This window comes from Carassius carassius, chromosome 47 (genome assembly GCF_963082965.1).
Source record: "Carassius carassius chromosome 47, fCarCar2.1, whole genome shotgun sequence".
In the NCBI taxonomy this organism is placed as follows: domain Eukaryota; kingdom Metazoa; phylum Chordata; class Actinopteri; order Cypriniformes; family Cyprinidae; genus Carassius; species Carassius carassius.
The window spans coordinates 1,920,001-1,946,655 of record NC_081801.1 but is presented as its reverse complement, the minus strand read 5'-3'; the positions used below and the strand labels follow the sequence as shown (position 1 = coordinate 1,946,655).

At 35.3% G+C, this 26,655-nt stretch overlaps 1 protein-coding gene across 1 annotated transcript in view; it reads left to right on the top strand.

The window, feature by feature from the left end:
- The window catches only part of LOC132130454 (dymeclin-like), a 75,418-nt gene that overhangs the window by 37,660 nt on the left and 11,103 nt on the right, over window positions 1-26,655 (top strand). Inside the window, exons 14-16 of the mRNA XM_059542167.1 lie at window positions 10,697-10,802; window positions 18,908-19,090; window positions 21,134-21,247. Coding sequence (XP_059398150.1) covers window positions 10,697-10,802; window positions 18,908-19,090; window positions 21,134-21,247 — 403 coding nt within the window. The remainder of the gene's footprint in view (window positions 1-10,696; window positions 10,803-18,907; window positions 19,091-21,133; window positions 21,248-26,655) is intronic.

The window sequence follows — 26,655 nt, the reverse complement described above, 5'->3', positions numbered from 1 at the left end:
CACACACACACACACACACAGAGACCTTTAGATTTTTCTTCTGCCAAAATGTAATTCACTGCCTTTATAAGTTTGAATGTCTAAATAAATTATTACTCAACATTCAAAGTGTTTTTATAACAAAATATTTTTTTTATAAATATATATATATAGAAATTGAGTAATTATATAAAATTATTAATAATTGTTTCATAATATTATTTAACTATTAGTTTTTTTTTAGTATCACTTAGTTTCTATTATATTTTTAGCAATGTTTTGAATGTTTTCATTTTAATATATTCCGTTTTCATTTTCATTTTAGTTAAAAATTCAGTAGTTTTGTCATTTGTTTATTTTTTTTTAATATGTTTGTCGTTCCAATTCATTTTTATTTCAGTTTATTTTATTTTATTTCTGTTAATCCTTGTTATTTCAAGAAATGAAAATGTTTCTATGGTTTTATGTTTAATTACATTTTAATCATATTATATTTTAAATACACAATATTTTTTTGACCTTTTTTTCATACTTTTGCTTTATAGAATCCATTTAATTTGAATATTTTTGTAGTTTTTTTTTCCTTTGTGTAGAAATTTAATGTGGACTTTGTGTGAGAAGACTTAGAAATTAGAATAGACTAACTACTAGTTAATTCATAACTCTGCAAAATATATTTTTCCTCTCTTTTTTTCCCCCTATGATTTTGGGGTATAATATGGCCCCTGACATGTTCTTGACAGGTTTCATGAGATTATTGCGCCTTGCTGAGTAGTGAACCTAAAGTCTGTTCAGTCTGTGTGTCTTTGGCTGTTTTTTACAGATGTTCTCTGTGCAAAACAACAGTCACACACACACACACACACCTGATCATATAGACCTGCTATTCTGTCAACGGCATGATAATGCCAAACTACACTCAGAGAAACACGCACTTGCATATATTAACAGCAGTGTGTGTGTGTGTGTGTTAAAACCCCAGGTGCACTGAAGCACCCCTTGGGATGAGACAGTCTATTTTTAGCTCTGAGTGGCTTTAAGAGTTGACAAAGTGCAGTCGTGTCCCATTAGCACTGTGAGAACGCCACCTGCTCCAGACAGACAGACAAAAAAAGAGACAGACACCAAATGAAGCACTTCATTTGGCCGTAAACAGACAGAAGTATCAGACTGTCTGTGTGTGTGTGTGTGTGTGTGTGTGTCTATCAGACAGATCAAAACCCGGAGCAGACGGACAGATAGTTCTGTGTGTGTGCCAGCGGGCATTTAATGTGCTCTGACTCTCTCAGTAGGTCACAGTGACATGGCATTTCATACAAACACACTCTGAGCGCCGCTGTCTGCCCTTCTCAACCCCAAAATAAATACAGATCAATCTAGAATCTCAGACCCAGCGAGTCCTGAGCAACATTACAGAATAAGCATCGAGGGATGTTTGAGGTTCTGCTCGACGTAGGCTGCTTGTTAGCTTTAGAGGAAACGGTTGATAATAAGACCAGAGCGGGATCATAATATTTATGTTCTGATTTGTTTTCCTGTTTGCTAAGTCAAGCAGCGCTATTACGGTTTCATATACTTTAAACTTCAGTGTTTGCGCATTAATGGTTCCTCAAATCCTGTGTTTTTGTGGGTTTGCGTTTTAAAGAAACAACCTCGCATTAAGAGATTTATGTACAAAGGTTATTGTCATGAACTAAAACCATTAGAGAGAGAGATATCTAGATCTATATAATTATATAAATAACTTTAATTCAGAATTCTAGTTCAGAAAACTAGTAAATTTAATGTATTATAGTATAAAACTATATTATTAAATATAAAAATAAAAAATATATGACAAAAACAATTTTTATTTAGCTTCAGTTTGAGTTATTTTTGGATTTTAACTTGATGCCAATCCAACATTTCTAATTTGCGTTCAATTTGTGTAAGGTTAACATTTTTATATAATATTTAGGCTTTGTTTAATTTAAGCTTAATTTCAGTTAATTAAATCGTTTTTTTTTTTTTTTTGGTTTTAGTTTTAATTAACAATAACAAAAGCTGGTTAGTTATAGAAATATAAAATGAAAACAAAATATAGAAATAAAATCTAATGTGAAATATTACCACAGACTGTAGTATAGTAGTATATCAGTGATGCTGCAGTAAGTACTTAGATATTCTTGTGGAAAGGTGACGCTGTATTTTGTAAGATAAGGTTTCACAGCAGATGGTGGCAGGTGAGTTGATCCCACTCTAATTTGACACAAACTATAATGAACTTTTTGTTTTTCTTCTCATGACGCAGCATGTTTTAGCAATCAGAGTGATAATCCATTACTGAAATTAATGCTGCAGCTATATATATATATATTAGGGGTGTAACGGTACGCAAAAATCACGGTTCGGTACGTACCTCGGTTTTAAAGTCACGGTTCGGTTAATTTTCGGTACAGTAAGGGAAAGAAATGCAAACATTAAACTGCAGGTTGTTTATTACTAGAAACTTTTTTTTTAAACAATGTTTACACTTTTTTTTTTTTTTTATAATTTTTAATAAAATATATATAAAATAAAAAAAGAATAAGAAATAAAATACTGCTGCAAAGTTCTCCACTAAATAAAATACTCTCAGTCTCATATAATAAAATATAATGAAAAATATAAATAACTATGATTACAGTGCAGCATTACCAATCCCAGCTTGTAGGCCTGCTCATATTTACATAAAATATATATAACTTTTCCAAAGTGGAGCATCAACAGTTTGTTTTTAGACCTGCTCAGATTTCGTTATTGCGTTGGACTGAACGGAATTAAGAGCAAAGGTCTGTTTAAATGCCGACGGGAGCTGCGTTTGAATTACGATCGTTTTTTTCCTAGTTGTAGTGATGTTCACACTCGTGTGATGTCTTTTGAAAACCTTAGGCCGGTGACACACTGGCATATTGCACCTGTCAAGCATAGTCTATTTTGCCGTCAATACTGTTGACGGTGTCCTTTATCAGTAGACTTTATATTTATGCTCAACATGAAGTATAGATATTGTTGTTGTGAAGACAAGATCCTGGTCTGTCGACGGTCTCCCTCTATGTCACCTACAGTAGCAGCAGCACGCCAGCGCCGCGTCAGGCACAATTCTGTTGTGTAAAGACACAGAAAACACGAAGCAGCCGTGACGCAACTGACACACATTAGAAACTCCACGCTCACGTCACACAGCCAGTGTGTCACCGGCCTTAGAATCAGCTGCAAGGCGGGATTTGCGCTGAACGCGGAGACTTCCGTCACTTAAAATGTTCGTTTGGAAACACGAAAATGTACCCATGTTCCACACACAAAATATTGCATTCGGTACACACGTGCACTGTACCGAAAGCCCTGTACCGAAACGGTCCGGTACGAATACACGTACCGTTACACCCCTAATATATATATTATTATATGTTCATACACATACACACACGCGCACACTCATGCATGCATGTACATGCGCGCACACACACATACACACACACGCATGCATTCATGGATGCATGCATACATAGATACACACACACACACACACATTAATAAAAAAATAAAAATAAAAATATATATATATTTTTTTAAATGTGTGTGTGTATATATATGTATGTATACTAGGGCTGGGATAAACGATTATTTTTTTAAACGTTTAATCTGGCGATTATTTTTTCGATGCATCGATTAATCTAGCGATTAATTTTTTCAGAGCCATTCGATTTCGAATATCTCCCCATTAATTGACTACTAACAATTTATACATGTTGATTTACATATCTGAATGAAAAAAACATGAATTCCTTAACAATGCAATATGTTTATTGCTCTTAAAATTACAAAATAAAAGACTGACTAAGAATGCATTACTTTGCACTTGTATAGAGACAGCATTCAATAAAACCTTGAAGCCTTGAAAATATGGGATTTAAATGCTGCCATGATTCAAAACTGAAAATACAGGTCTGAAAGGTTGAAACTAAGTGTTCGAAAACTCAAAATCTTACAAAAAAAAGTTTTGCAAGATCGAAAAATAAGATTTGCAAGCTTGCAAAATGTAAAAAAAAATACAAATATCTCTGCAAACATTATGTTGTTTTTGAGATTTCCTTCTTCAGAACTGCAACATTTTTTTACGATGTTGCGCAAATAATTTTTCAGAGTTTCAAATTTGTCAGTGTTCTCCCACTGTATTAGATTGTTTTCCAGGTTTGAAACCTTGTAAATGGTGATCTGAAAACTGGTGTGCGAATGTGTGAATTTTTTTTTTGAAACTCTGAAAACAGAGCTTTGCAGGCTTGCAAAGTGGTAAAAAAAAAATCACATCTCTTCAAACGTAATTTTGTTTTTGAGTTTTCCCTCTTCAGAAGTGCAACACTCTTTTTTATGGTGTTGTGCAATCATTTTTTCAGAGTTTCGAATTTGTCACTGTTCTCCCAGTGTATAGTTTGCTTTCAAGATTTGAAACCTTGTAAATAGTGATCTGAAAACTGGTGAGCGAATAGGTGAAAAAAAGTTTTGAAACTCTGAAAACTGAGGTTCGAAAGGGCGAAACTTATTACATTACATTACATTTGCACTCCTATTGCAGACTATTTTTTCAGAGCTGAGTTTACAACACCCACTTTGCGGAGACACAGTTGCGAGCTCACGTCTCACGTGATTTGTGGCAGCGTTGTCACGCAGCTCTGCTCTGAGACTGTGAAACTCAGACTGAGCGAAAATGAAGCTTCGCAACCTCGCAAATAAAAAAAAGCCTGGAGGGAGGGCCTTCTGCTCTTGGCCAATGCTTTGCTGTCTGCTGACGTACAGTCCAATCACAAGTCGTATTTATTGGAAAGGTGGGATTGACCGACTGCTCCGCCAATGACAAAAGCGCACAGGATACGCAAACAGAGGATGCACAGATTTCTGTCCACAAGGCGGTCCGTCAGCTCTATCCTCTCTCAATCCGTCACAAACAGCGTATGAGGACAATGGAAGCAATAAAAAACAACAAATATACAAGTGCTATAACAAGTCTCAGTTAGCTTATACGTAACAAAGGCTTTTAAATAAAATAATAAAGAAATACTGATAACAGATAGAATAGAAAAAGAATAGAGCAAGCTAGAGTTAGAGGTCTTTTTTTGCCTTTGTTAATTGTATAATAAAAGAAAACCGATAGAATACAAAAGAATAGAAAGCTTAATATTATTCTTTTTTTAAGAATAGTGAGTGTTAAAGTTAGAAGGTCAAATAAATTTGGAAGAGATGTGTTTTAAGCCGATTCTTGAAGATAAGGATTGGGTACAGACAATCCAGTAAAGATTTACCCAAACGAAGGTCTGAGACTACAGAATATCCTCAATGCAGAAAGAACTCTCTTTCACTCACACACAGTATCAATTTTAGCTTAATGTTTATCATATGTTTTAAGCATTATATATTTATTAGCCTACTTATTTATGTTATATATATATATATATATTATATATATATATAATATATATATAATATATGAAAATACAGATGTTAAGATTATAATTCAGGTTTATTTTTACAAAATATAGATTTTAAAACGTCTCAATACATATAGCCTATAGTGATTGCAGAAAAAAGTTAACCATGCATTCATAAATTTGTAATAGGCAATTATTTATAATTTTACTGAAATATTTTAATAAAAGTAAAAAATACACTGTACACCTTTCTGAATATTTCAATATAATATCTAAATATTCTTTTGGATGCACTATTGAAGTCACTTTAATTGTAATATTCGGTCTCTACATGAAGATAGAGTCAGTGGTCCACTGCGTGAGGAAAGTGAATCGTTGCTTCTTGAGGAACGTGAGTCGCCAGCTGAGGAAAGTGAGGTGAGTGTGTATACTGATGCACCGCCGGTCTATCAGTGGTAAACTCAGTGGCTACTGGCAATTGTATGGTGAATTTCAGCGACAAGTGGGTAAACCTTTTTTTTAGAGCTGGACCGCGACGGGACCGCCTTGTGGACAGAAATCTGTGCATCCTCTGTTTGCGTATCCTGTGCGCTTTTGTCATTGGCGGAGCAGTCGGTCAATCCCACCTTTCCAATAAATACGACTTGTGATTGGACTGTACGTCAGCAGACAGCAAAGCATTGGCCAAGAGCAGAAGGCCCTCCCTCCAGGCTTTTTTTTATTTGCGAGGTTGCGAAGCTTCATTTTCGCTCAGTCTGAGTTTCACAGTCTCAGAGCAGAGCTGCGTGACAACGCTGCCACAAATCACGTGAGACGTGAGCTCGCAACTGTGTCTCCGCAAAGTGGGTGTTGTAAACTCAGCTCTGAAAAAATAGTCTGCAATAGGAGTGCAAATGTAATGTAATGTAATAAGTTTCGCCCTTTCGAACCTCAGTTTTCAGAGTTTCAAAACTTTTTTTCACCTATTCGCTCACCAGTTTTCAGATCACTATTTACAAGGTTTCAAATCTTGAAAGCAAACTATACACTGGGAGAACAGTGACAAATTCGAAACTCTGAAAAAATGATTGCACAACACCATAAAAAAGAGTGTTGCACTTCTGAAGAGGGAAAACTCAAAAACAAAATTACGTTTGAAGAGATGTGATTTTTTTTACCACTTTGCAAGCCTGCAAAGCTCTGTTTTCAGAGTTTCAAAAAAAAATTCACACATTCGCACACCAGTTTTCAGATCACCATTTACAAGGTTTCAAACCTGGAAAACAATCTAATACAGTGGGAGAACACTGACAAATTCGAAACTCTGAAAAATTATTTGCGCAACATCGTAAAAAAATGTTGCAGTTCTGAAGAAGGAAATCTCAAAAACAACAATGTTTGCAGAGATATTTGTATTTTTTTTACATTTTGCAAGCTTGCAAATCTTATTTTTCGATCTTGCAAAACTTTTTTTGTAAGATTTTGAGTTTTCGAACACTTAGTTTCAACCTTTCAGACCTGTATTTTCAGTTTTGAATCATGGCAGCATTTAAATCCCATATGAAAACACATTACTGAAACAAGCTTACTGAACACATAGGGCCTAGCTTACTGAAAAAAAGTTCTTCTTTCAGATGAAAATAACAACAACTTGATGTCTAGCATTCAATAAAAAAGGTCACCCAAAATACTTGTTTAGAGCAATTGAAAGAATACAGTAACCAATGTAAACTTGAGGGCTTTAAGCTAATACAGAGAGTGATTTTCAAAAAAAAAAAATTAACAGTGGGAGCCAGCAGCCTGTCATGGAGAAAAAAAAAATCTCAGAATGCTCCACGTGAAACTTTGGCGTTCCGCCCTTTTTCTATCGTGTCTAATGATTTTGATTAATATGCACGAGGGAGAGGGAGAGAGAGAGAGAAAGAGAGAGAGAGAGAGAGCGCTCGTGTAGTTTGAAGACTGTGAGTGCACGAGCGTGAGACTTGGGTGTTTCGCCCTTTTTCTATCGTGTTTAATGATTTTGATTAATATGCACGAGGGAGAGAGAGAGAGAGAGAGAGAGAGAGAGAGAGAGAGAGAGAGAGAGAGAGAGAGAGAGCGCTCGTGTAGTTTGAAGACTGTGAGTGCACGAGCGTGAGACTTGGGTGTTTCGCCCTTTTTCTATCGTGTTTAATGATTTTGATTAATATGCACGAGGGAGAGGGAGAGGGAGAGAGAGAGAGAGAGCGCTCGTGTAGTTTGAAGACTGTGAGTGCACGAGCGTGAGACTTGGGTGTTTCGCCCTTTTTCTATCGTGTTTAATGATTTTGATTAATATGCACGAGGGAGAGGGAGAGGGAGAGAGAGAGAGAGAGAGCGCTCGTGTAGTTTGAAGACTGTGAGTGCACGAGCGTGAGACTTGGGTGTTTCGCCCTTTTTCTATCGTGTTTAATGATTTTGATTAATATGCACGAGGGAGAGAGAGAGAGAGAGAGAGAGAGAGAGAGAGAGAGAGAGAGAGAGAGAGAGAGCGCTCGTGTAGTTTGAAGACTGTGAGTGCACGAGCGTGAGACTTGGGTGTTTCGCCCTTTTTCTATCGTGTTTAATGATTTTGATTAATATGCACGAGGGAGAGGGAGAGGGAGAGAGAGAGAGAGAGCGCTCGTGTAGTTTGAAGACTGTGAGTGCACGAGCGTGAGACTTGGGTGTTTCGCCCTTTTTCTATCGTGTTTAATGATTTTGATTAATATGCACGAGGGAGAGGGAGAGAGAGAGAGAGAGAGCGCTCGTGTAGTTTGAAGACTGTGAGTGCACGAGCGTGAGACTTGGGTGTTTCGCTCTTTTTCTATCGTGTTTAATGATTTTGATTAATATGCACAAGGGAGAGAGAGCAAGAAGCGCTAGTGTTGTTTGAAGACTGTGAGTGCGCGCGCAGCCGGGGCTCTCTCTCGTACGCGCCCTGTCACTGTCACTCACCGATCAAATAAGGCTTTGACAGCCGCCAAAAAAAAGATCAATGCAGAAAACCCCCTGGATTGGTTATATAACGTTGGACAGAATGTTGATCCGGCCATCGCGTATATTCAGCGCACATAAGGTAAACGTTTTTTAGAGAAATAAAAACAGGTCGACGAATCGATGCGCATATTTTGCGTCGACGTATTTTTTGCGTCGACGTCATCGATGACCTCGACGCGTTGTCCCAGCCCTAATGTATACACTTAAAATATATAATTTTTCTTATTTTTTTGTATGTATGTGTGTGTGTGTGTATATAAATTTTATTTTGTATTTTTACTCTGATATAATATAAATGTATTTTAAATATTTATATTATATATTTTTCACATCATCAGACTATAAATGCTTTTTTTTTTTTTTTACTGGACACTTCCTGTATTGTTCCTTTGTTTGACGTGATTACTGTTGCACACTATTTTGAATACTGCTTTTTGCTACTTTTAAACACACAGTATGCTGTAGGTAGTATCTTTTAAAATATACCTTAATATAATACCTTAACAGTCCAATAATATAATGGGTCTGGAATTACTTTATAGAACATTAACTTAGTTTTCATACCTCATCTCTTCTAATTGTAGTACAGTAGTGTGCATTTCCAGAAGTACTCAAGGTTTATGAGAGTGGGTTGAAGAGAAATAAGTGTGTGTGTGTGTGTGTGTGTTCTATGAAAGCTTCATACGATTAGAGCTCAAAGCATGTGCCGACCTTTAGTGATCGATGAGGTCATCCGTATAAGACGCATAAATCCTTCCCATCATGCCTGCTGCTCTCCGTCACCCCACTTTCTTTCATTCAAACACACACACACACACACACACACAGGCAAGAGAGAATGATATGAAGGTCACCACAGTGAGGGAACTCATTACCCACGATTCATGTTTAGTTCTGCCTTTAACATACAAAGCCTCGTCTCGGCCTGCTATTATCACACACTTACTAGGTGGAAACCAGGTCAGAAAGGTGTTAATGTGGGGATATGTATGCATGTGAGTATGATTTGTGACTTACAGCATGAACACCTAGAAAGCTGCCTACCTATACAGCATCTGACATCCCAGAATGCACTGCAACAAGCTCAGTAGGAAAGTGGTGCTTGTATTTCCCGTGTCCCGACTGTCCCTGTTTTAATTAAGTAGGAACCTTTATTATGAAGTATGTGGTTTTTTTTTAGTACTTTAACTCAAATCAGTTTTATTTCATTTAGTTGCCAAGCCAACATTTCTAATTTATTTATTTATTTATTTTAGCTAATTTTTTGTAGTTTTAGTAGTAGTTTAGTTAACTATAAAAACACTGGTTAATGTCCGTTAAAAAATACTAAAATTACACTGAAAATATAAAAACTAAAAGCTAATTAAAAATTTTTATATATACTATAATACTAAAATAACTCTGGTTACAATAGTTTGTTGTGAGATTGTTGCTAAGCACTAATCAGCATTAAAATGCATAGCAGACAGAAATATTTAGTTAAATAAAAGTTTTTAATTAACTACACAATTTTTTGTTTTATAAACAGTTTTTCATTTTTAGTATTGAATGAAATGCAAGTATATTTATACATTTCTCTTGATTTGTCTGCCATCTTTCTCTGAGCTCAGCACAATGCATTGTGGAAGGATGCTGCCTTTGAATTTTTGTCAAAATGAGGTCTTTTAGCATACGAGGGAAGTCGTGGCCTAATGGTTAGAGAGTCGGACTCCCAATCGAAGGGTTGTGAGTTTGAGTCCCGGGCCGGCAGGAATTGTGGGTGGGGGGAGTGCATGTACAGTTCTCTCTCCACCTTCAATACCACGACTTAGGTGCCCTTGAGCAAGGCATCGAACCCCCAACTGCTCCCCGGGCGCCGCAGCATGGCTGCCCACTGCTCTGGGTGTGTGCTCACAGTGTGTGTGTGTTCACTGCTCTGTGTGTGTGATTTTGGATGGGTTAAATGCAGAGCACAAATTCTGAGTATGGGTCACCATACTTGGCTGAATGTCACGTCACTTCATATTTATGAAGAGTCATAGCATTAGCAGCGTCGTCTACGATGCCTTTGAATGCATTTTCTCTGCTCTGACTCTTGGTCTTGTATCCAGATGTGCAGATTATGATCTTCTACATCTGAAAATCTGCTGGGCAAAACAAACACAGCAGTGCTGCGACAGCGTCACTTATTATCCTAACATGCTGTTTTGATTTCTTGCTGATACTGTGACGGACGAGACAAATATAATCTCAAGAAATGATTTCAAGCTAGACTTTGTGGTTCTAACTCTCTCTCTCTCTCTCTCTCTCTCTCTCAGTTTGTTTGCTCTGCTGTCAAAGAAGCACAATAAAGTTCTGGAGCAGGCGACCCAGTCCTTGCATGGCCCTCTGGGAGCAGACGACAGGAGCGTTCTGCCCGACTATGTGAGTCAATCTCTTTATCCCCCATCACATCTTGTAGTAATATTCATAAATAAGATTCAAAAATTTACACTCAAAATTCGTCCTGTGAAAACCATTTTGAAATCGGACAATGCAATAACATGGAAATAGTACTTTAAATCCTTTTAGCAGTCTCCGCCTCCTTAGTAGGCGTGTCAAGTGTCATATTACCATATCATGCCATACTGTTTTTTTTTTTTAAGCAGATGCATTTAAAAACCTAGCTTTTTATTTGTATTCAAATGAAAAAAAAACAATGCATTTGCTTGTAAATGTTAAAATGCAAAAATTTTGAGTGTGTGTGTGTGTGTGTGTATATATATTATAAAATTGATTTTTTTCTCTCTCCTTTTTAAGTAATGATAAATGAAAGTAATTGAATTATTGCTATTAATTCCCAATGGATTAATTAATAAATTCAGGATTTATTTAATACTTTACTATGTACTACTGTACACCTAAAGTACTTTAGAATCATATGAGGGGTTTATAATAATAATAATAATAATAATAATAATTGTGCCACCACAAGCATCTGAATAAAAGTAGTTATTTAAATGAGTAGTGTTATAGTATTTAAATGAGTTGTATTAAGTATGATTCATTTTAAAAAGATATATGAAAATGTAAATAGTTGTCTGTATATATATATATATTCCTTTTATTAAATGTTTTAAATTAGGAGCACATAGGCTCCTTCAGAGACAGGTAAGTGTAAAGCCCTGCTGATACGTGCTTGCTTTGACCTCGGCTTGTGAGCGGATCTTCTGATGTTAATACCAGGTGTAAACCACAAACTTGACATGATCTTAGAGTTTTGTTAGTGCTTCATCTCCGTAAAGACATGGCTGTGTGTGTGTGTGTGTGTGTGTGTGTGTGTGTGTGTGCAGACAGTCCTTCTGGCTAGACATAAAGACACAAAGTAGACATAAAAGAGGGGCGGGGCTTGGAGGAAGGTGGGAGGAGCTGTTTCTGGAGATTTTTTATGTCTGTAGGTTTGACCCTAGAGGGCAACATCTAACCTGCTCTGATGCCCACTAGAGAGGGAGTGGGGTGTCTGGGACAATAGGGATGTAAATGATGTGAAAGTGAAAGTGACGTGACATTCAGCCAAGTATGGTGACCCATACTCAGAATTTGTGCTCTGCATTTAACCCATCCAAAATCACACACACAGAGCAGTGAACACACACACACACTGTGAGCACACACCCAGAGCAGTGGGCAGCCATGCTGCGGCGCCCGGGGAGCAGTTGGGGGTTCGATGCCTTGCTCAAGGGCACCTAAGTCGTGGTATTGAAGGTGGAGAGAGAACTGTACATGCACTCCCCCCACCCACAATTCCTGCCGGCCCGGGACTCAAACTCACAACCTTTCGATTGGGAGTCCGACTCTCTAACCATTAGGCCACGACTTCCCACAATAGTGTGTGTGTGTGTGTGTGTGTGTGTGTGTTTACTCCACACACACACACACACACACACACACACACAGCCCGAGGCCGGAGCCTTACAGATGTCTGCTGTCTGCTGTCCTGATTAAGCCCCACACCCCTGCTTCACGTCTCTCTCTCCTTCCATTCACATCTATTCCTCTTCATCTGTCCATCTGTCTCTCAGTCTGTCTGAATCTCTTCACTCACACTCCCTCTTCTAGCAGTTTCCTCCACACGTCCACTCAATGATGACTCTACACACAACCTGCCCACAAAAAACACTGCGCTCTTCGCTTGATTCGCATATTTAAAACATAGCCCTGAGTCAACTGATTTAGCATCTTTGTGTGCTTCATATCAAATTCATAGGAATCAAATATTATTATTTTTAATAATACAAAATATGAAAAGAGTATTATTCATATATTAATACTTTTTTTTGCTTTTTATTAATATAATAATAATGATAATGCCATCAAGACCTCTTTAGAAGCTATTTAAATTCATACTAATCTATTCAACTATTAAATTGTTTATTGTAAATATAGCATCACAGTTATATGAGTGAATTTCATCGTTATATGATTATAGTGAATAATTAAAAATGAATTGTAATCATGATAAATTATAATAATAATAACGGCAACAACAATAAGGCCATCAAGACTTCTAATGAAGTTTTAGAAGTTATTTAAACAAAATAAAATTCATACGGATCAATTACTTTTTATATTTAAAAAATATAGCAAAATATAATTTATTTAAAACTATATGTATTGTTGTTGTTATTGCAATTAAATTATTGTTAATATCCAATCAGCTCTGATGAAGCATTCATAAGTTATTTGAGTGAGAGTAGTAATTTGTTTATTTATTATTTTGTTTTAGATGGACAGAGAAAATAAAGTGATTAAATAGCTGTGCAGCGTGAGAATTAGTATTGGTCCGTTAAATGCACAAAAAGTGTCATTAATGAACTTATGGAAGTGGTTTTATTTTTTTTGTCTTTTGAGTTGTTGTTGTTGTTGTGGAAGCAGACATTGCCAATGTTCCCACAACTGCCTTTTCTTCAGTAGAAAGGCATGATTTGGCTCCGGCTCTCAGAGTTTTATGGGAAGGATGTCCTAAACTGCAGTTATCAAGCACCAGTTTAGACTACATTTGATTTTTGCAGTCCTTTCCTTTGTCATATCTCATAAGACAAACAACATTGGTGCACACACTGTTTTTGTCTGCTGTCACTGTTATCGCCATGGGATTTCCTTCACTCTCTGAGAACAGATGCTGATGTGTGTCTGTACATACACAGCTTTTATAACATCCTATGAAATGGATATGGCCAGCTTTGGATGAGCTGTTCTCGAAAGCGGCCGAAATGCACACCTTTTGGACCACACATCATCTCTAGATCAATTCAGTATTTATAACTTAAAGTCATTTCTGCTGGTTTCATGAAAAGCCCAACCGATCATAACAGAGTGCATTTGCATATTTTACTAAAACTTAAGAAGAAAATAATGAAAAATGTAATTAACTTGACAATCAAACAAATAATAAAAAAATAAATGTAAAAACCTCTTTCTCAAAGAAATGTGTTGAAACTTCTGGGCCATTTTTACTGGATATTAAACATATGTTCAGATATTTATTTATATCTGAGTGATTCAGTTATTGCATTGTGGAAAAATCTTCTCAAATGGAGTTGTGGAAAATATTAATTAATATAAGTTATTAGCTGTGATTGTAATGAAGAGAGATTTCCACGCACTTATAAACCCAAGTGACATCATTTCTGTGCACCACATATTTAATGATGTGTGTGAGATGTGTTTGCACGTGTGTGTGTGTGTGTGTGTGTGTGTGTGTGTGTGTGTGTGTGTGTGTGTGTGTGTGTGTGTGTGTGGTGTGTGTGTGTGTGTTTAATGGATCTCAGTGTTAATTAGAATTGCAGCACATATGTGGCGTCTCATCATGTTCCTTTGGGTCTCATAGATGCCCCGCGGTTTCCATCAGCACTGGGATGTTATTTCAGTATCATTAAGATACTATCATAATTTGTATTAATATTTTGAATTAGTGTTTATTTTTATATTTTCTGTTTTAATAAAAAAAAAATTAGTTTTAGTAATTTAGTTGTTTTCGCATTTAAAAGAAAAAGTCTAAATTGTTTTTAATTATTTTTATTTCAGTTTTAGTTATTTTGATACATGAAGATACATGAAGTTAAACTCAATGAAAATGAGAAATGCTGGCAGCTAGCTGAAAAATATATTTGTATTTTATTTTTATTTTCAAGTTAAACTAAAGGAAAATGTGAAATGTTGCCCTGGCAATTAGCAGAAATAAATAAATTAATTAAAAAAATATATATATATATACATCATATTAGAATGATTTCTAAAGGATCATGTGATAATGATCCTAAAAATGCAGCTTTGCATCACAGAAATAAATGATAATTTAAAGTATAATACATTTAAAAACAATTATTTTAAGTTGTAATAATATTTCACAATATTACTGTTTTTTTCTGTATTTTTGATCAAATAAATGCAGGCTTGATGAGCAGAAGAAACTTCTTTCAAAAACATTAAAAATAGTAATGTTTCCAAACTTTTGGTCTGTACTGTGTATATATATATATATATAACTTATAACTTATTTTCAGTTTTTTTATTTTATTTCAAGTAACAAAACATTTTGTATTAATGATGTTAGTTTTATTTTTTAGTTTTATGTATTTATATTTTGAATACGTTTTTATTTTATTTTAAGTTTAGTATTTTTGTTGTTCATGAAGGATCTTGCGATGGCCACTAGCTGAATTTTTTATTAGTTTAATTTCAAATTAATTTAATTTAAGCAAAATAAAAATTTTTTTATGGTTTTAGTTATGCGTGTAACTCTACTGACCCTGATCTTTACAAATAAAGAAAGGCGGGCGAGCTTGTGCTGCTCTCTGTGCCGTGATTATGGGATGTCTCAGTGTCTTAATGCAGGTCAGAAAGCGACCCATTTACTCTCTCCCTAAAGACACACAGACTTTCTCATCTTCTCTTCCTCTCTGGTTTTATTCTCCATCTGTCCCCTCAGGATTGTGTGATGCTTGTCTCGTCCATGTCGTTTAAAGGCTCTTTTAATCGCCGTTTTCAGGAACACTGAATGGTTCTCGTCCTCACAAAGCCGATGTGTGATCCAGCTGATCATACCATGTCAAACCGGGTAGTTCAAATCAGATAAGCCTTGTACAAATCTTACTTACAAAGCTTTGTTTCTGCAGAGCGTCTGATTCACCTCGAAGATGAAACTCCATTTGTTCTGTGACTTACCTGACTGTTGCCATGCCGACCGTTCATGTTTCTCTCTGCGTCTCCCTCTCGCCCTGACCTTTGACCCCTGACCTCTGCTTGAGAGTGTAAGGGCTTGTTACCATGGAGAGCAGAGTTTGCCTCTTTCTGGCTTAGACAGTATTGACATCACAGTCATTAGCTGCTCATTAGACCACACACACACACATGGGCGCTCATGCACGTATGCACACAGACATCTATCTCACTGGATGACTAATGACTGTCTGGAACTGGATGCTGGTGCACTTCCTGTTCCTTTCTGTCTGTTTCTCATGATTTCTATTTCAAAACCATCTTTCTATGCAGGGCTATTTTAGCATCAGTGAGAAACTATCCGTTTTGGTTAATATTATTTTTTGTATTTATTTTCTATCGTAATAGTTTTCCATTTTGATTTTGATTTACATAAAAGTTTTTGTAAATTTGTTGTGTGTTTTTGACCTTTTTTCAAGTTTTTGTTTCTTTTTAATATACCTATATAATTGTATTCGTTTTTTTTTTAATTTCAGTTTTAGTTTGAGTTTTTTTAGCACACAAAGTTAAAATAATAAGTTTAAGTTTTTTAATATTTATTTTATTTTATACTCTCCGTAGGTTTGTGAGTCATATTGCTGTTTGTGTGTCAAGCATCTGCATTGATTCAAACACACAGCGCAGTCCATGTTTTTACATGCTTTAATTGAAATCGGGCTTCAAATGATTATATTATACAGCAGATAACTTCATAACTCTTTAGAAACTTCCTGTGTCCTACAAAACTGTGTTTTATGAAATTCAAACATTGCCAGTAGTTTTCTGTAAGGGGCAGGTTTAGGTGTAGGGTGATAGAAAATAGTTTGTACAGTATAAAAACCATTACCGCTATGGAGAGTCCCCCTAAACCACAAATACAAGTGTGTGTGTGTTTGTATGTGTAGGATTTGTTTAAAATCCATCTGCCGTTCCACACAGTCAGGTTGTTCACACATTAACATCTGACCTGAATTCCTCTCTCTCTCTCTCTCTCTCTCTCTCTCTCTCTCTAATCTCATTAGTCTGTACTGTAGAGCTCATCCTCTCATCCCTAATTCACTCCTACGTTCTTCTCGTCTAATTATCACTCCCTGTTTCTGTCTAGACACCTCCAGCTTCTCTCTGGGTTGTGGCTTCACCACTGACTTTGCTTCACGGCCCACATTTTACTCTGAACATCGAGTATCGACATTGTTTACTGGTTTGAACGGACCTGTGACCTATTTGTGTTGAACCGCTGGTCTAGATGAGTATTTCCAGGTCTGGTCTGATCCCGTCCTGCATGTTTGTATCTACTTAAATTCCTCAAAATAAACCTAAATGAGATTGTAATGAAAAATGTCTATCGTCTGTTCCATTCTTGTATTTTAATTAATGTATTTTGTTTGGTTGACCTCAATACACCCCTAATTTTAAGGCCAAAAGTATTGCAAGCATTCAGTACTTAATGCAGGTTTTTCAGGAAACCTGTTTGAAATCAGTTATTGTTTTTGCAGTTCTGTTTAATGCCACTAGAGGCACCAAAATAACACCCTAAGCTTTAATGCATCAACACTGGGGTGAGGGTTTGCATGATCTAAGAATATCTTTTGAGGGTCTTGCATCATGCATTGGGGGCAGATTTTGCCTGATTTTGACCTGACATCAAGAATGGTATTAACAGATGTTGGTGTATAGGGACACTGAAGTTGGTTTTCTGGTGGGTGTTTGTGTGTGTGTTTCCAGAGGAATTCATCTGCGTGAGTCTCAGACAGAGCACAAACCGCAGTAATCATGAAGCAGGTTTACAAGGCCACTGTTTTGCCAAAACCGTTTTGTCTTTCCAGTAAAGGCCTCATTCTGTCCCTGAGACTGATTCAGTCTGAGGTGTTTTACACATGATTGTCTTTAACTTCTGGTGTCTTTGTCAGTGTAAATCTGACTCGATATTTCTCAGATCTCAGAGTTTGCTGAGGGAGAAAGACTTGATTCATGCAGAATGAGTTCGTCTCAAATCAGTCACTTTCCTCAAGACGCATTGTTTGAAGAATCATTCTTATCTGCTGCAAGATTTTCTTTTCTCATTGTTTTTATTGTTCTCTCTTGTTTTCTTTTTTCTTTTCTATTTTCATTTTGTTTTATTTTTGTTTTAATTTTTAATTTTCTAATTTCTTTTCTTTTTGTTTTGTTTCTTTTCTTAATTTCTTATGATTTTTTTAAATATAATTTCTTCTTATTATTTATTATTATTTCATTTTTATCTTTGTTTTATTTTGTTTTATTTTTGTTTAATTTTATTTATTTTTCTTTTCTTTCTCATTTCCTTCTGTTTCTTTTTATTATTTTTTATTTTATTTTCCTTTTTTCTCATTTTCTTTTGTATTTTATTTCTGTTTTTTCTTTCTCTCTTTCTGTAGTTTCTCTCCCTCTATTGTTTCTGTCTTTATTCTTTTTTCTAAATTCAGTTTTCTTGTATTTCCTCCAGGAGTTGAATTGCCGTTGCAGTGTTTTAAATGACGCTGGGGTTGTTTGTCAGTAATTGAAGCTAAATCCATAAAGTTCGGTGTTTTTGTAAATTCCCGGGCTCTTTTCCGAGCTTTCCTGATCTGTCATCTCCTAAAATCACTTCAGTTAGCTTCCACACAAAGAGCTTTTGATGTAGTGTTTCTGTCTGTGTGCGTGTGTGTGTGCGTGTGTGTGCGTGTGTGTGCGTGTGTGTGTGTGTGTGTGTGTGTGTGTGTGTGTGTGTGTGCGTGTGCGCGTGTTCCTATGGAAACCGTATTGCACATTCTGTTCTGTTGACTTGCTTTTGTCCAGAGAGATTTGTGGCTCAGAAACTGACATCAGTGTTGAGAATAAGGAACGGATGATTTGCATGAAGAGCAGGCCGATGGCTGCAGGCAGAGACTCTATAGAGAAGGACAGTGGGAGAAAAGGAAATGAGAAGGTCAAAGGTCAAAGACTGAAGGCTCTTTGGAGACGTGACATGCTGTAGTACATTAATGTCTCTCTTTTTCTCCTGAATAAATGCTCTCTTTTTTTTTTTTTGAATAAAAAAATTTGTGTGTGTGAGTGAGTGAGACCCAGAAAAAGTGTTATGGCCCAGACTGTAGCAGAGCACAAGAAAACGAGAACCCCCCCCTCCCCCCGCCACACACACACACTGTACCCTGCACTATTGGCATTTATTAATGTTTTTGAACAAAATCGCTTAAGCTTATCAAGACTGCATTTATTAAAAATAGGCCCAGTTTGGTTTTGGTGTATTTTTGTGTCATCTTTACTTACTGCCTTTCGGTCTTTTCCCTCAGGCTCAGGATCTGAACGTCATCGAGGAGGTGATCAGGATGATGCTGGAGATCATAAACTCCTGTCTGAGTAACTCGCTCCATCACAACCCAAACCTGCTGTACGCGCTGCTCTACAAGCGGGAACTCTTCGAGCAGTTCAGATCGCATCCGTCCTTCCAGGACATCATGCAGAACCTGGACACGGTGAGACACCGACTGTGTTTCAGCTCTAGTGAGCTCTCTAGTGTCTACAGAGACAGCTGCCTTCTAAGGTGCATCCTACATGAAACAGAAGTGACTGATTTGAAACACGCTTCATGGGCAGCTACTGAATTGCTTATTATTCTTCAAAACATGCAATGCATACGAGTTTGACATTATGTTGATAAGGCATTTAAAAAATATATATGATAAATATTATTTAATATGTTTTTTAGAGAAGGAATATTTCTATTTAAATCATTCTTATATAAATATTATATATACATGAGTATAAATTATATATTTTTTATAAAAAATATATTTAATCAATATTTTAAATATAGTTTAATAAAAAAAATATATATATATAAACTGTATTTAAAAATAATGTTATACATAATATTCTAAATAATAAATATAATAATATATAAATACATACTATACATGCAATCAATATTTTAAGCAATTACAAATATGTATCAAAATTATTTATAATATATAATTGATATTTTAAAATGTAAAAATAAAATTGTAAAATAAAATAAAATTATAAAATGATATAAAACCATTATTTTGAGATATATATATATATATATATATATATATATATATATATACATTTATTTTAAATGATTTTATCCAAATAAATATTATATATAAATGTATATTATAAATATTATAAATTATAAATCATTCTTATATAAATATTATATATACAGGAGTATAAATTATATATTTTTTATAAAAAAATATATTTAATCAATATTTTAAATATAGTTTAATTAAAAAAAAAAAAAAAAAAAATATATATATATATATATATATATATATATATATATATATATATATATATATATATAAACTGTATTTAAAAATAATGTTATACATAATATTCTAAATAATAAATATAATAATATATAAATACATACTATACATGCAATCAATATTTTAAGCAATTACAAATATGTATCAAAATTATTTATAATATATAATTGATATTTTAAAATGTAAAAATAAAATTGTAAAATAAAATTATAAAATGATATAAAACCAATATTTTGATATATATATATATATATATATATATATATATATATATATATATATACATTTATTTTAAATGATTTTATCCAAATAAATATTATATATAAATGTATATTATAAATAAAACTAAAATTCATGTTTTAATGAGCACTTATTTATTTATTTTTTATTAAATGAAACCCTGTCCATATTTTCTAATCTAAAAATAAAAAAATATAAATGTCACATTGCTTTCTGGGATTGTCATCTGCAAAGTATACCTGCAATACTGCCTTTGAATTTGTTCAAAACAAGGTAACTTTATAAACAACAACAAATGCTTAAAAAAACTACCATGGTACGACCATCTGTTACCATCACTGTGCCATTGTACTTCCACAGTACTGTGTTTATGATGCCTAAATAGGTTCCCTAGGTGGACAGTTCACTAGATATTAGACAGAGCTTTCGCTTTTGTTTAGAAGCATTTTTCCTGTATCTGTCTAATTCAAAACAAAGCCCTCAGTGTAAAGATTTATATACTGTAGACGAAGAGAGATTTGCACTGGAGCTGGTGCACGTATATTGTGCAGTAGAAGCCCAGGGGGGTTCTGGGTAATCTACAGAACTCAGGAAGTAAATTCTCTTTAAACGCACACACTGGTGCATTAATGCTGCATGACTCACTGCAGAATAAAATACATCCCCAGATCACTTTAAAAATTCATCCAAAACCCGAGAGAGGATGAATGAATAGAAAACTAGTATACTGCATTTTTTTCGAACCCCACTGTAATCCACTTTTGTGTACAAATGTCTTAACCTTTGATGCTCAGATGAGTCCAGGAGATGTTAAAACATTAATTCATCACTCTCAGGCTTGAAGGTCAAGTCACACACATTGCATTGTGGGATAATGTATCTCACACACTGCAAACATCATAATTTCAGTCTTTACGGCTTTCCTGTCATTGCACTGACGCTGTGACATTGACTGTGTGTGTGTGTGTGTGTGTGTGGCAGGTGATTGGATTCTTCAGTCAGCGACTGGAGCAGGCAGGAAGTGACCTGTCAGTGGAGAGAGTTCAAGAGGTCATCAAGAAAGGTGCGGCGGCCCTCCCTAAAGAGCGTTTGAAGGTAAGTGCATAGATATTTGATGATGCATGTTTCGTACATTCAGAAATTCACTTCACTTCATTTTCAAAACTAAATATCTAGCTGCGTCTAAACATGGAACCGTGACATTTCACTTCCTCCTAGAGACAGGAAAACAAATTCTTTTATATGGATTAATAATTCACCAGCTGACTGAATCACACAACTGCCATCTGTGCACACCTACATCAGCTGTTATCATGGTAAAAATGATTAATAATGTTTTTATAAATAAACAATCAGCTAAATAAAACCATTCTAAACAGCCTTGTTGTTTACAATATTTTATTGTTTAGACCAAAAAAGTATATATATATATATTTGTTTACTAGATTTTCTCTAAATATATTACTATTTATTCTTACAAGACTAAAAATTGCAAAATGACAATGTAAAAATTCTTATTCAGTTTTTTTACTCGCTAAATTAATCTACTACTAAGTGTTTTCATTTCAATAAAATATTGTAAACAGCAAGGCTGTTTAAAATGGTTTTATTTAGATGGTTATTTATTTATAAAAAAACAAAAAATAATAATAATAAATAAATAAATAAATAAAAATAATATAATAATTATAATAAATAAAATAAGATTTTCAGCAGTTAAGCCATCACATTTAAGACGTGGCTGATTTTCCATGACATGGTATAGTGCACATTTTAAAGGTTTCCATATATTTTAAGAATGGCTGCCATGCTTTATTAAATTTAGACAATTAACCAGTTAGAGTACATCTCATCTTCTCCATGTTTAAAAACCTCATAATGTCAGCGATCCATTGGTCATGTGTTGGGGGATGTTCCTGTTTCCACCTTAAGAGTATGAGACGCCGTGCAAGCAAAGAGGCAAAAGCTATAGCGTTTGAATAGTGTTTAGTTAAAGAAATGCTAGAGGGTACCACCCCAAAAAGTGCAGTCAAAACAGAGGGAGTAAAATTAACTCTATACACCTCAGAAAAAGTGTTGAAAATAGATGTCCAATATTTATTGAGATTAGGACATGTCCAGAAGGTATGCAAAAGTGAACCAATATCTGCTTTACAGCGATTACACATTGGATCACTTTCTGGATAAAACATAGCCAACTTCTCCTTAGAAATATGCGAACGATGAAGGACCTTAAATTGAAGGAGTCCATGTCTGGCCAAATAGAGGATGAATGCACCCTCTTCAGCATAGAGTCCCAAAGATCATCTGATAAATTTATCGCCAAATCTTTTTCCAAGTGAGCTTTAATAATGGAGAGAGAAGGGGTGTGTATTTCTAACAGTAAACAGTACATTTCTTTAATCACTCCCTTCTTACGAGCATTGATGTCAAGAATATTATCCAGAGGAGTTATCTCTGGCAAGTTAGGAAAGGTTGTGTATCTACTAGCTATAAAATGGCGTATCTGCAGATAACGGTAAAAGTGAGTACCAGGTATATTAAATTGGTCAGTCAATTGTGTGAATGAAGCAAAAATTCCATCTATAAAAAGGTCTTTTATAGTCTGTAAACCTTTACTGCTCCAAGTCTCAAAAGCCGAATCATTCATGGAGGTGGAAACATGTGATTTGAACACAGAGGTGCTTTCCTTGATATTCCAAATAGACCAAATTTCTTCCTAAATTGTACCCAGATTCTAAGGGAGTCATAAAGCAGAGGGTTGTGTTTATATGTGTGCAATTCTAAGGGAAGTGCTGAGCTCAACAGAGCAGGTAAAGATGTTTTCCCACAATTAGATGCTTCAATGTGCCAGTAAAGCATGTTGCGTATATTAGCTGCCCAATAGTAACGTTGAAAACTTGGTAAAGCCAGACCACCTAGTGATCTAGGCCTTTGCATAAAGTCTATGCATATACGTGCAGATTTAGCATTCCAAATAAATTTTAAAAAAAAAAGTTTATCTAAAGTAACTAAAAACTTTTTTGGTAAATAGAGTGGAATACACTGGAATAAATATAAATACTTTGGTAATATGTTTATTTTTACAGAATTGACGCGGCCAATCAGTGATAATGGCAAGTTATTCCATCTCTCTAAATCAGATTTTGTTCTTTCAGAAAGTGGGACAAAGATTTTTTCATAGAGTAATTTATATGAGCGGGTTACATTGACTCCCAGGTAAGTTATATAGTCTGATTCAACCTTAAAGTGGAAATTGTCAAATAAAATGTTTTTTGCCTTAGAGTTAATTTTAAGTAACTCACTTTTGTGAATATTTAACTTGTAGCCTGATATACTGCCAAAGTTGTTAAAATAGTGAAAGCATGAGGAAGAGACCCAAGAGGATCCGACACATATAACAGGAGGTCATCCGCGTACAATGAGAGTTTGTGTTCTTGGCCTGCTCTATGGCGAATGCAAGGATCCTGATTGATAGAGCCTAGAATAAAAAGATTGAAAACTCTCATTTGTTTTTTGAGGGTTAGTGGTAATTTGGCCATTCTCGGTTCTAATTTCAGATATGAACTGATGTGGTAATTGGTGTGCTAACATTTTTGATGCCCTTTCTCCATGCTCATACCATAACCTTCTTGACTTGAAAATCATCTGCTCAGCCTGTTGGGACGAAATCAAATTAAATTCAGTTTGCAATACCATCCGCTGTTTATACAAATCCGGAGAAGGGTTTGAAGAGTGCTGATTGTCTAAATGTGCTATTAGATCTGTCAATTCAATTAAACATTTCTGTTTCTGCTTTTTAGCATTGGCGCAGTATGATATTATATGACCTCGTAAAAAAGCTTTTAAACTTTCCCAAATAAGACTATAAGTCACATCTGAGGTGACATTTGTTTCCAGGAATAGCTCAATTTGTTTGGAGATGTAATCTGTAAATGAATCGTCAGACAATAAGAGAGGGTTAAGTCTCCAGACATATGCATGTGATTGTTCCGGAAACTTGAATTCTAAAATGAGTGGACTGTGATCCAATTCAACTATGCTGCTATAATTACATGTTTTAACCTTATGGAGAATTTTTTTATCAACAAAAAAATAATCTATACGTGAATATGTTTGATGTACTGTTTAGCTAAGGGATTGAGAAGTCGTCAAACGTCCACAAGCCCATACGTCTGTAAGTAAGACTGGAAAGCTTGTGCAGATTTTGAAATTGAAAAATGCTTTGCCGAAGAACGGTCAAGCACAAGGTCCATAACCGTATTCATATCCCCGCCAAGTATCAGGAATTGACTATCAACCTGGGGCGAAGAATTTAACAACTTTAACAACTAAAAAACATGTAGTCATCCCAGTTTGGCGCATATATATTCACCAAAATAAGTGGGGTATTGAACAATGAGCCAATCACGATTATGTATCGACCATTAGAATCAGCTATTGTATCGGAAACTATGAGGGGAGTATTTTTATTGATAATAATCGCTGTTCCTCTAGCTTTAGCATTAAATCTAGAATTAAAAATTTGGCCAACCCAACTCCTTTTTAATCTTTGATGGTCAGAGTTCTTAAGGTGTGTTTCTTGAATAAACATCACATCTCCCTTAAGATTAGAGAGATGAGAGAGTACCTTATTACATTTTATTGGGTGATTCATCCCCCTCACATTCCAGCTTATAAAATTGACATGGGAGCCATTCTTTGTTAAAGAAGAAAGATTATCGGAGGGGAGAGTCACCGTCAAAACCTACTGGAAGTAAAATATTACATACCACAATCAAAAAATGTTTTAGTAAATATAAAAAAACACTCAACTGCAATCTGAGATCGTATATAAAAAAAGATAAATAACAAGGGCATAAAAAAAGCAACACGCAACATACACATAACCCCCCTTCCCCAAAAGTGCTGTCCCCAAACGACAAACACCAAATCCCTGAAGCCTCTCTACTTCCTCTAAGAGATCCATTCTCCTTACGAAGGTCCCAAACCTATAAGAATAATAACCTACACAACTCGTTCTAATTATATGATAAACTAAAAAAAATAAAAAATAATAATAATAGTTCGCAAACGTCTACTCTTTGAATAAAACAAAATAAAACCAAATCAATACCTATCTTGTTTGATTTTGTAAGTAGTAACTCAGCAAATTTGAGTAACTAAGTCAATAATAATAAAATTACAAAGAAGAGAGAGAAAAAAAAACTTCCCGTGAAGACAATGCTATGACCGAAAGTGATAGATAAACCTTGATAGATAAATGATGTTACTATGGTTTAGATTTTTCCAGTGTACAACGAACATTACAAGAATATGTAATCACGAAAGAGGCTTATCAAAGAACAAATATAAAATATAAACAAACGCCTTGTAAATATAACTTGTACCTTTCACATGCCTTTCCCCAGTGAACTCACAGGCCGGTATATCTGGCAATACAGTTACTCAACGTCCCCAAACTTAGAGGAATAGAAGTCTTTTGCAGCTGTAGGAGAATCAAATCAGACCATTGGGACCACCCAGAACCTCGTGCAACAACCCAGCGATGAATCTGGTCGGATTGCGCTGCTCCAGGTCCTCCGGGATCCCCAGTAAGCGAAGGTTACATCGTCTCCCTCTGTTCTCCAGATCATCCACTTTTTTTCTTTCAGTAATTTATCGTACTTGCTGCTCCATCTCCAATAAGCGGGCATCCTGGTTGTTGAGTTCGTCCTTGTGTTCACGTATCTTCACCTTACATTCATCAAGCACTGTGGTTATGGGATCAACAGACCGCTTAATTTCTACCTGTAGACTGTCAGCCTCTTCTTTGATAACTTCTTTTACGATGTCACGGAAGGCTTGTAAAGTGCTAGCATCAATCGCACCTTTGCTAGCAGCAGCTGTGTGACTGTTAGCCTCCAACTCCAGGATAGTAGTCTGAACTGTTTTTGCTATTCCTTTGACACTGAACCGAGCTCTCTTCTGCGAAGTTCTCCTCGAAGTCCCTTCTGCACCTGAACGAACAAATACAAATCGCAGTTTGAGCAAACAAAAAGATGTGAAAGAGCCCAATTCAGTACTCGCGGTGTTCTGGTGTTCAGGGCTCACGCAGAGAAAGGCATCTCAAAACACTTGAACATCGAATTTGCTTATTTTTGCTCTTGTGCCGACAAATACATACAAAATATGTCAAAATATCCACCTTGGAAATTATGCTCGAAAAAACTGTCAGTTATTTCTTAAGTGAAAGTAAACAGTTGAGGGAATAAAAATGAGATGTGTATTATATTGGATGCGTTCATCGTCTCTTAAAGTGACCACGCCTAATTTAGCGACTGGCTGCTGTAATGTTAATCCAACTGCTCACTGCTCACTGCTCTTGACTGAATTACTTTGTAGTTTTAACAGTCAAACCAAAAATTATTCAGACACCAGATATAATTTTTGATATACAGTATATAGCAAAACTGTAATAATGTGAGAAATGTTGAAGGTGTCTGAATAAATGTAAGTTTGAA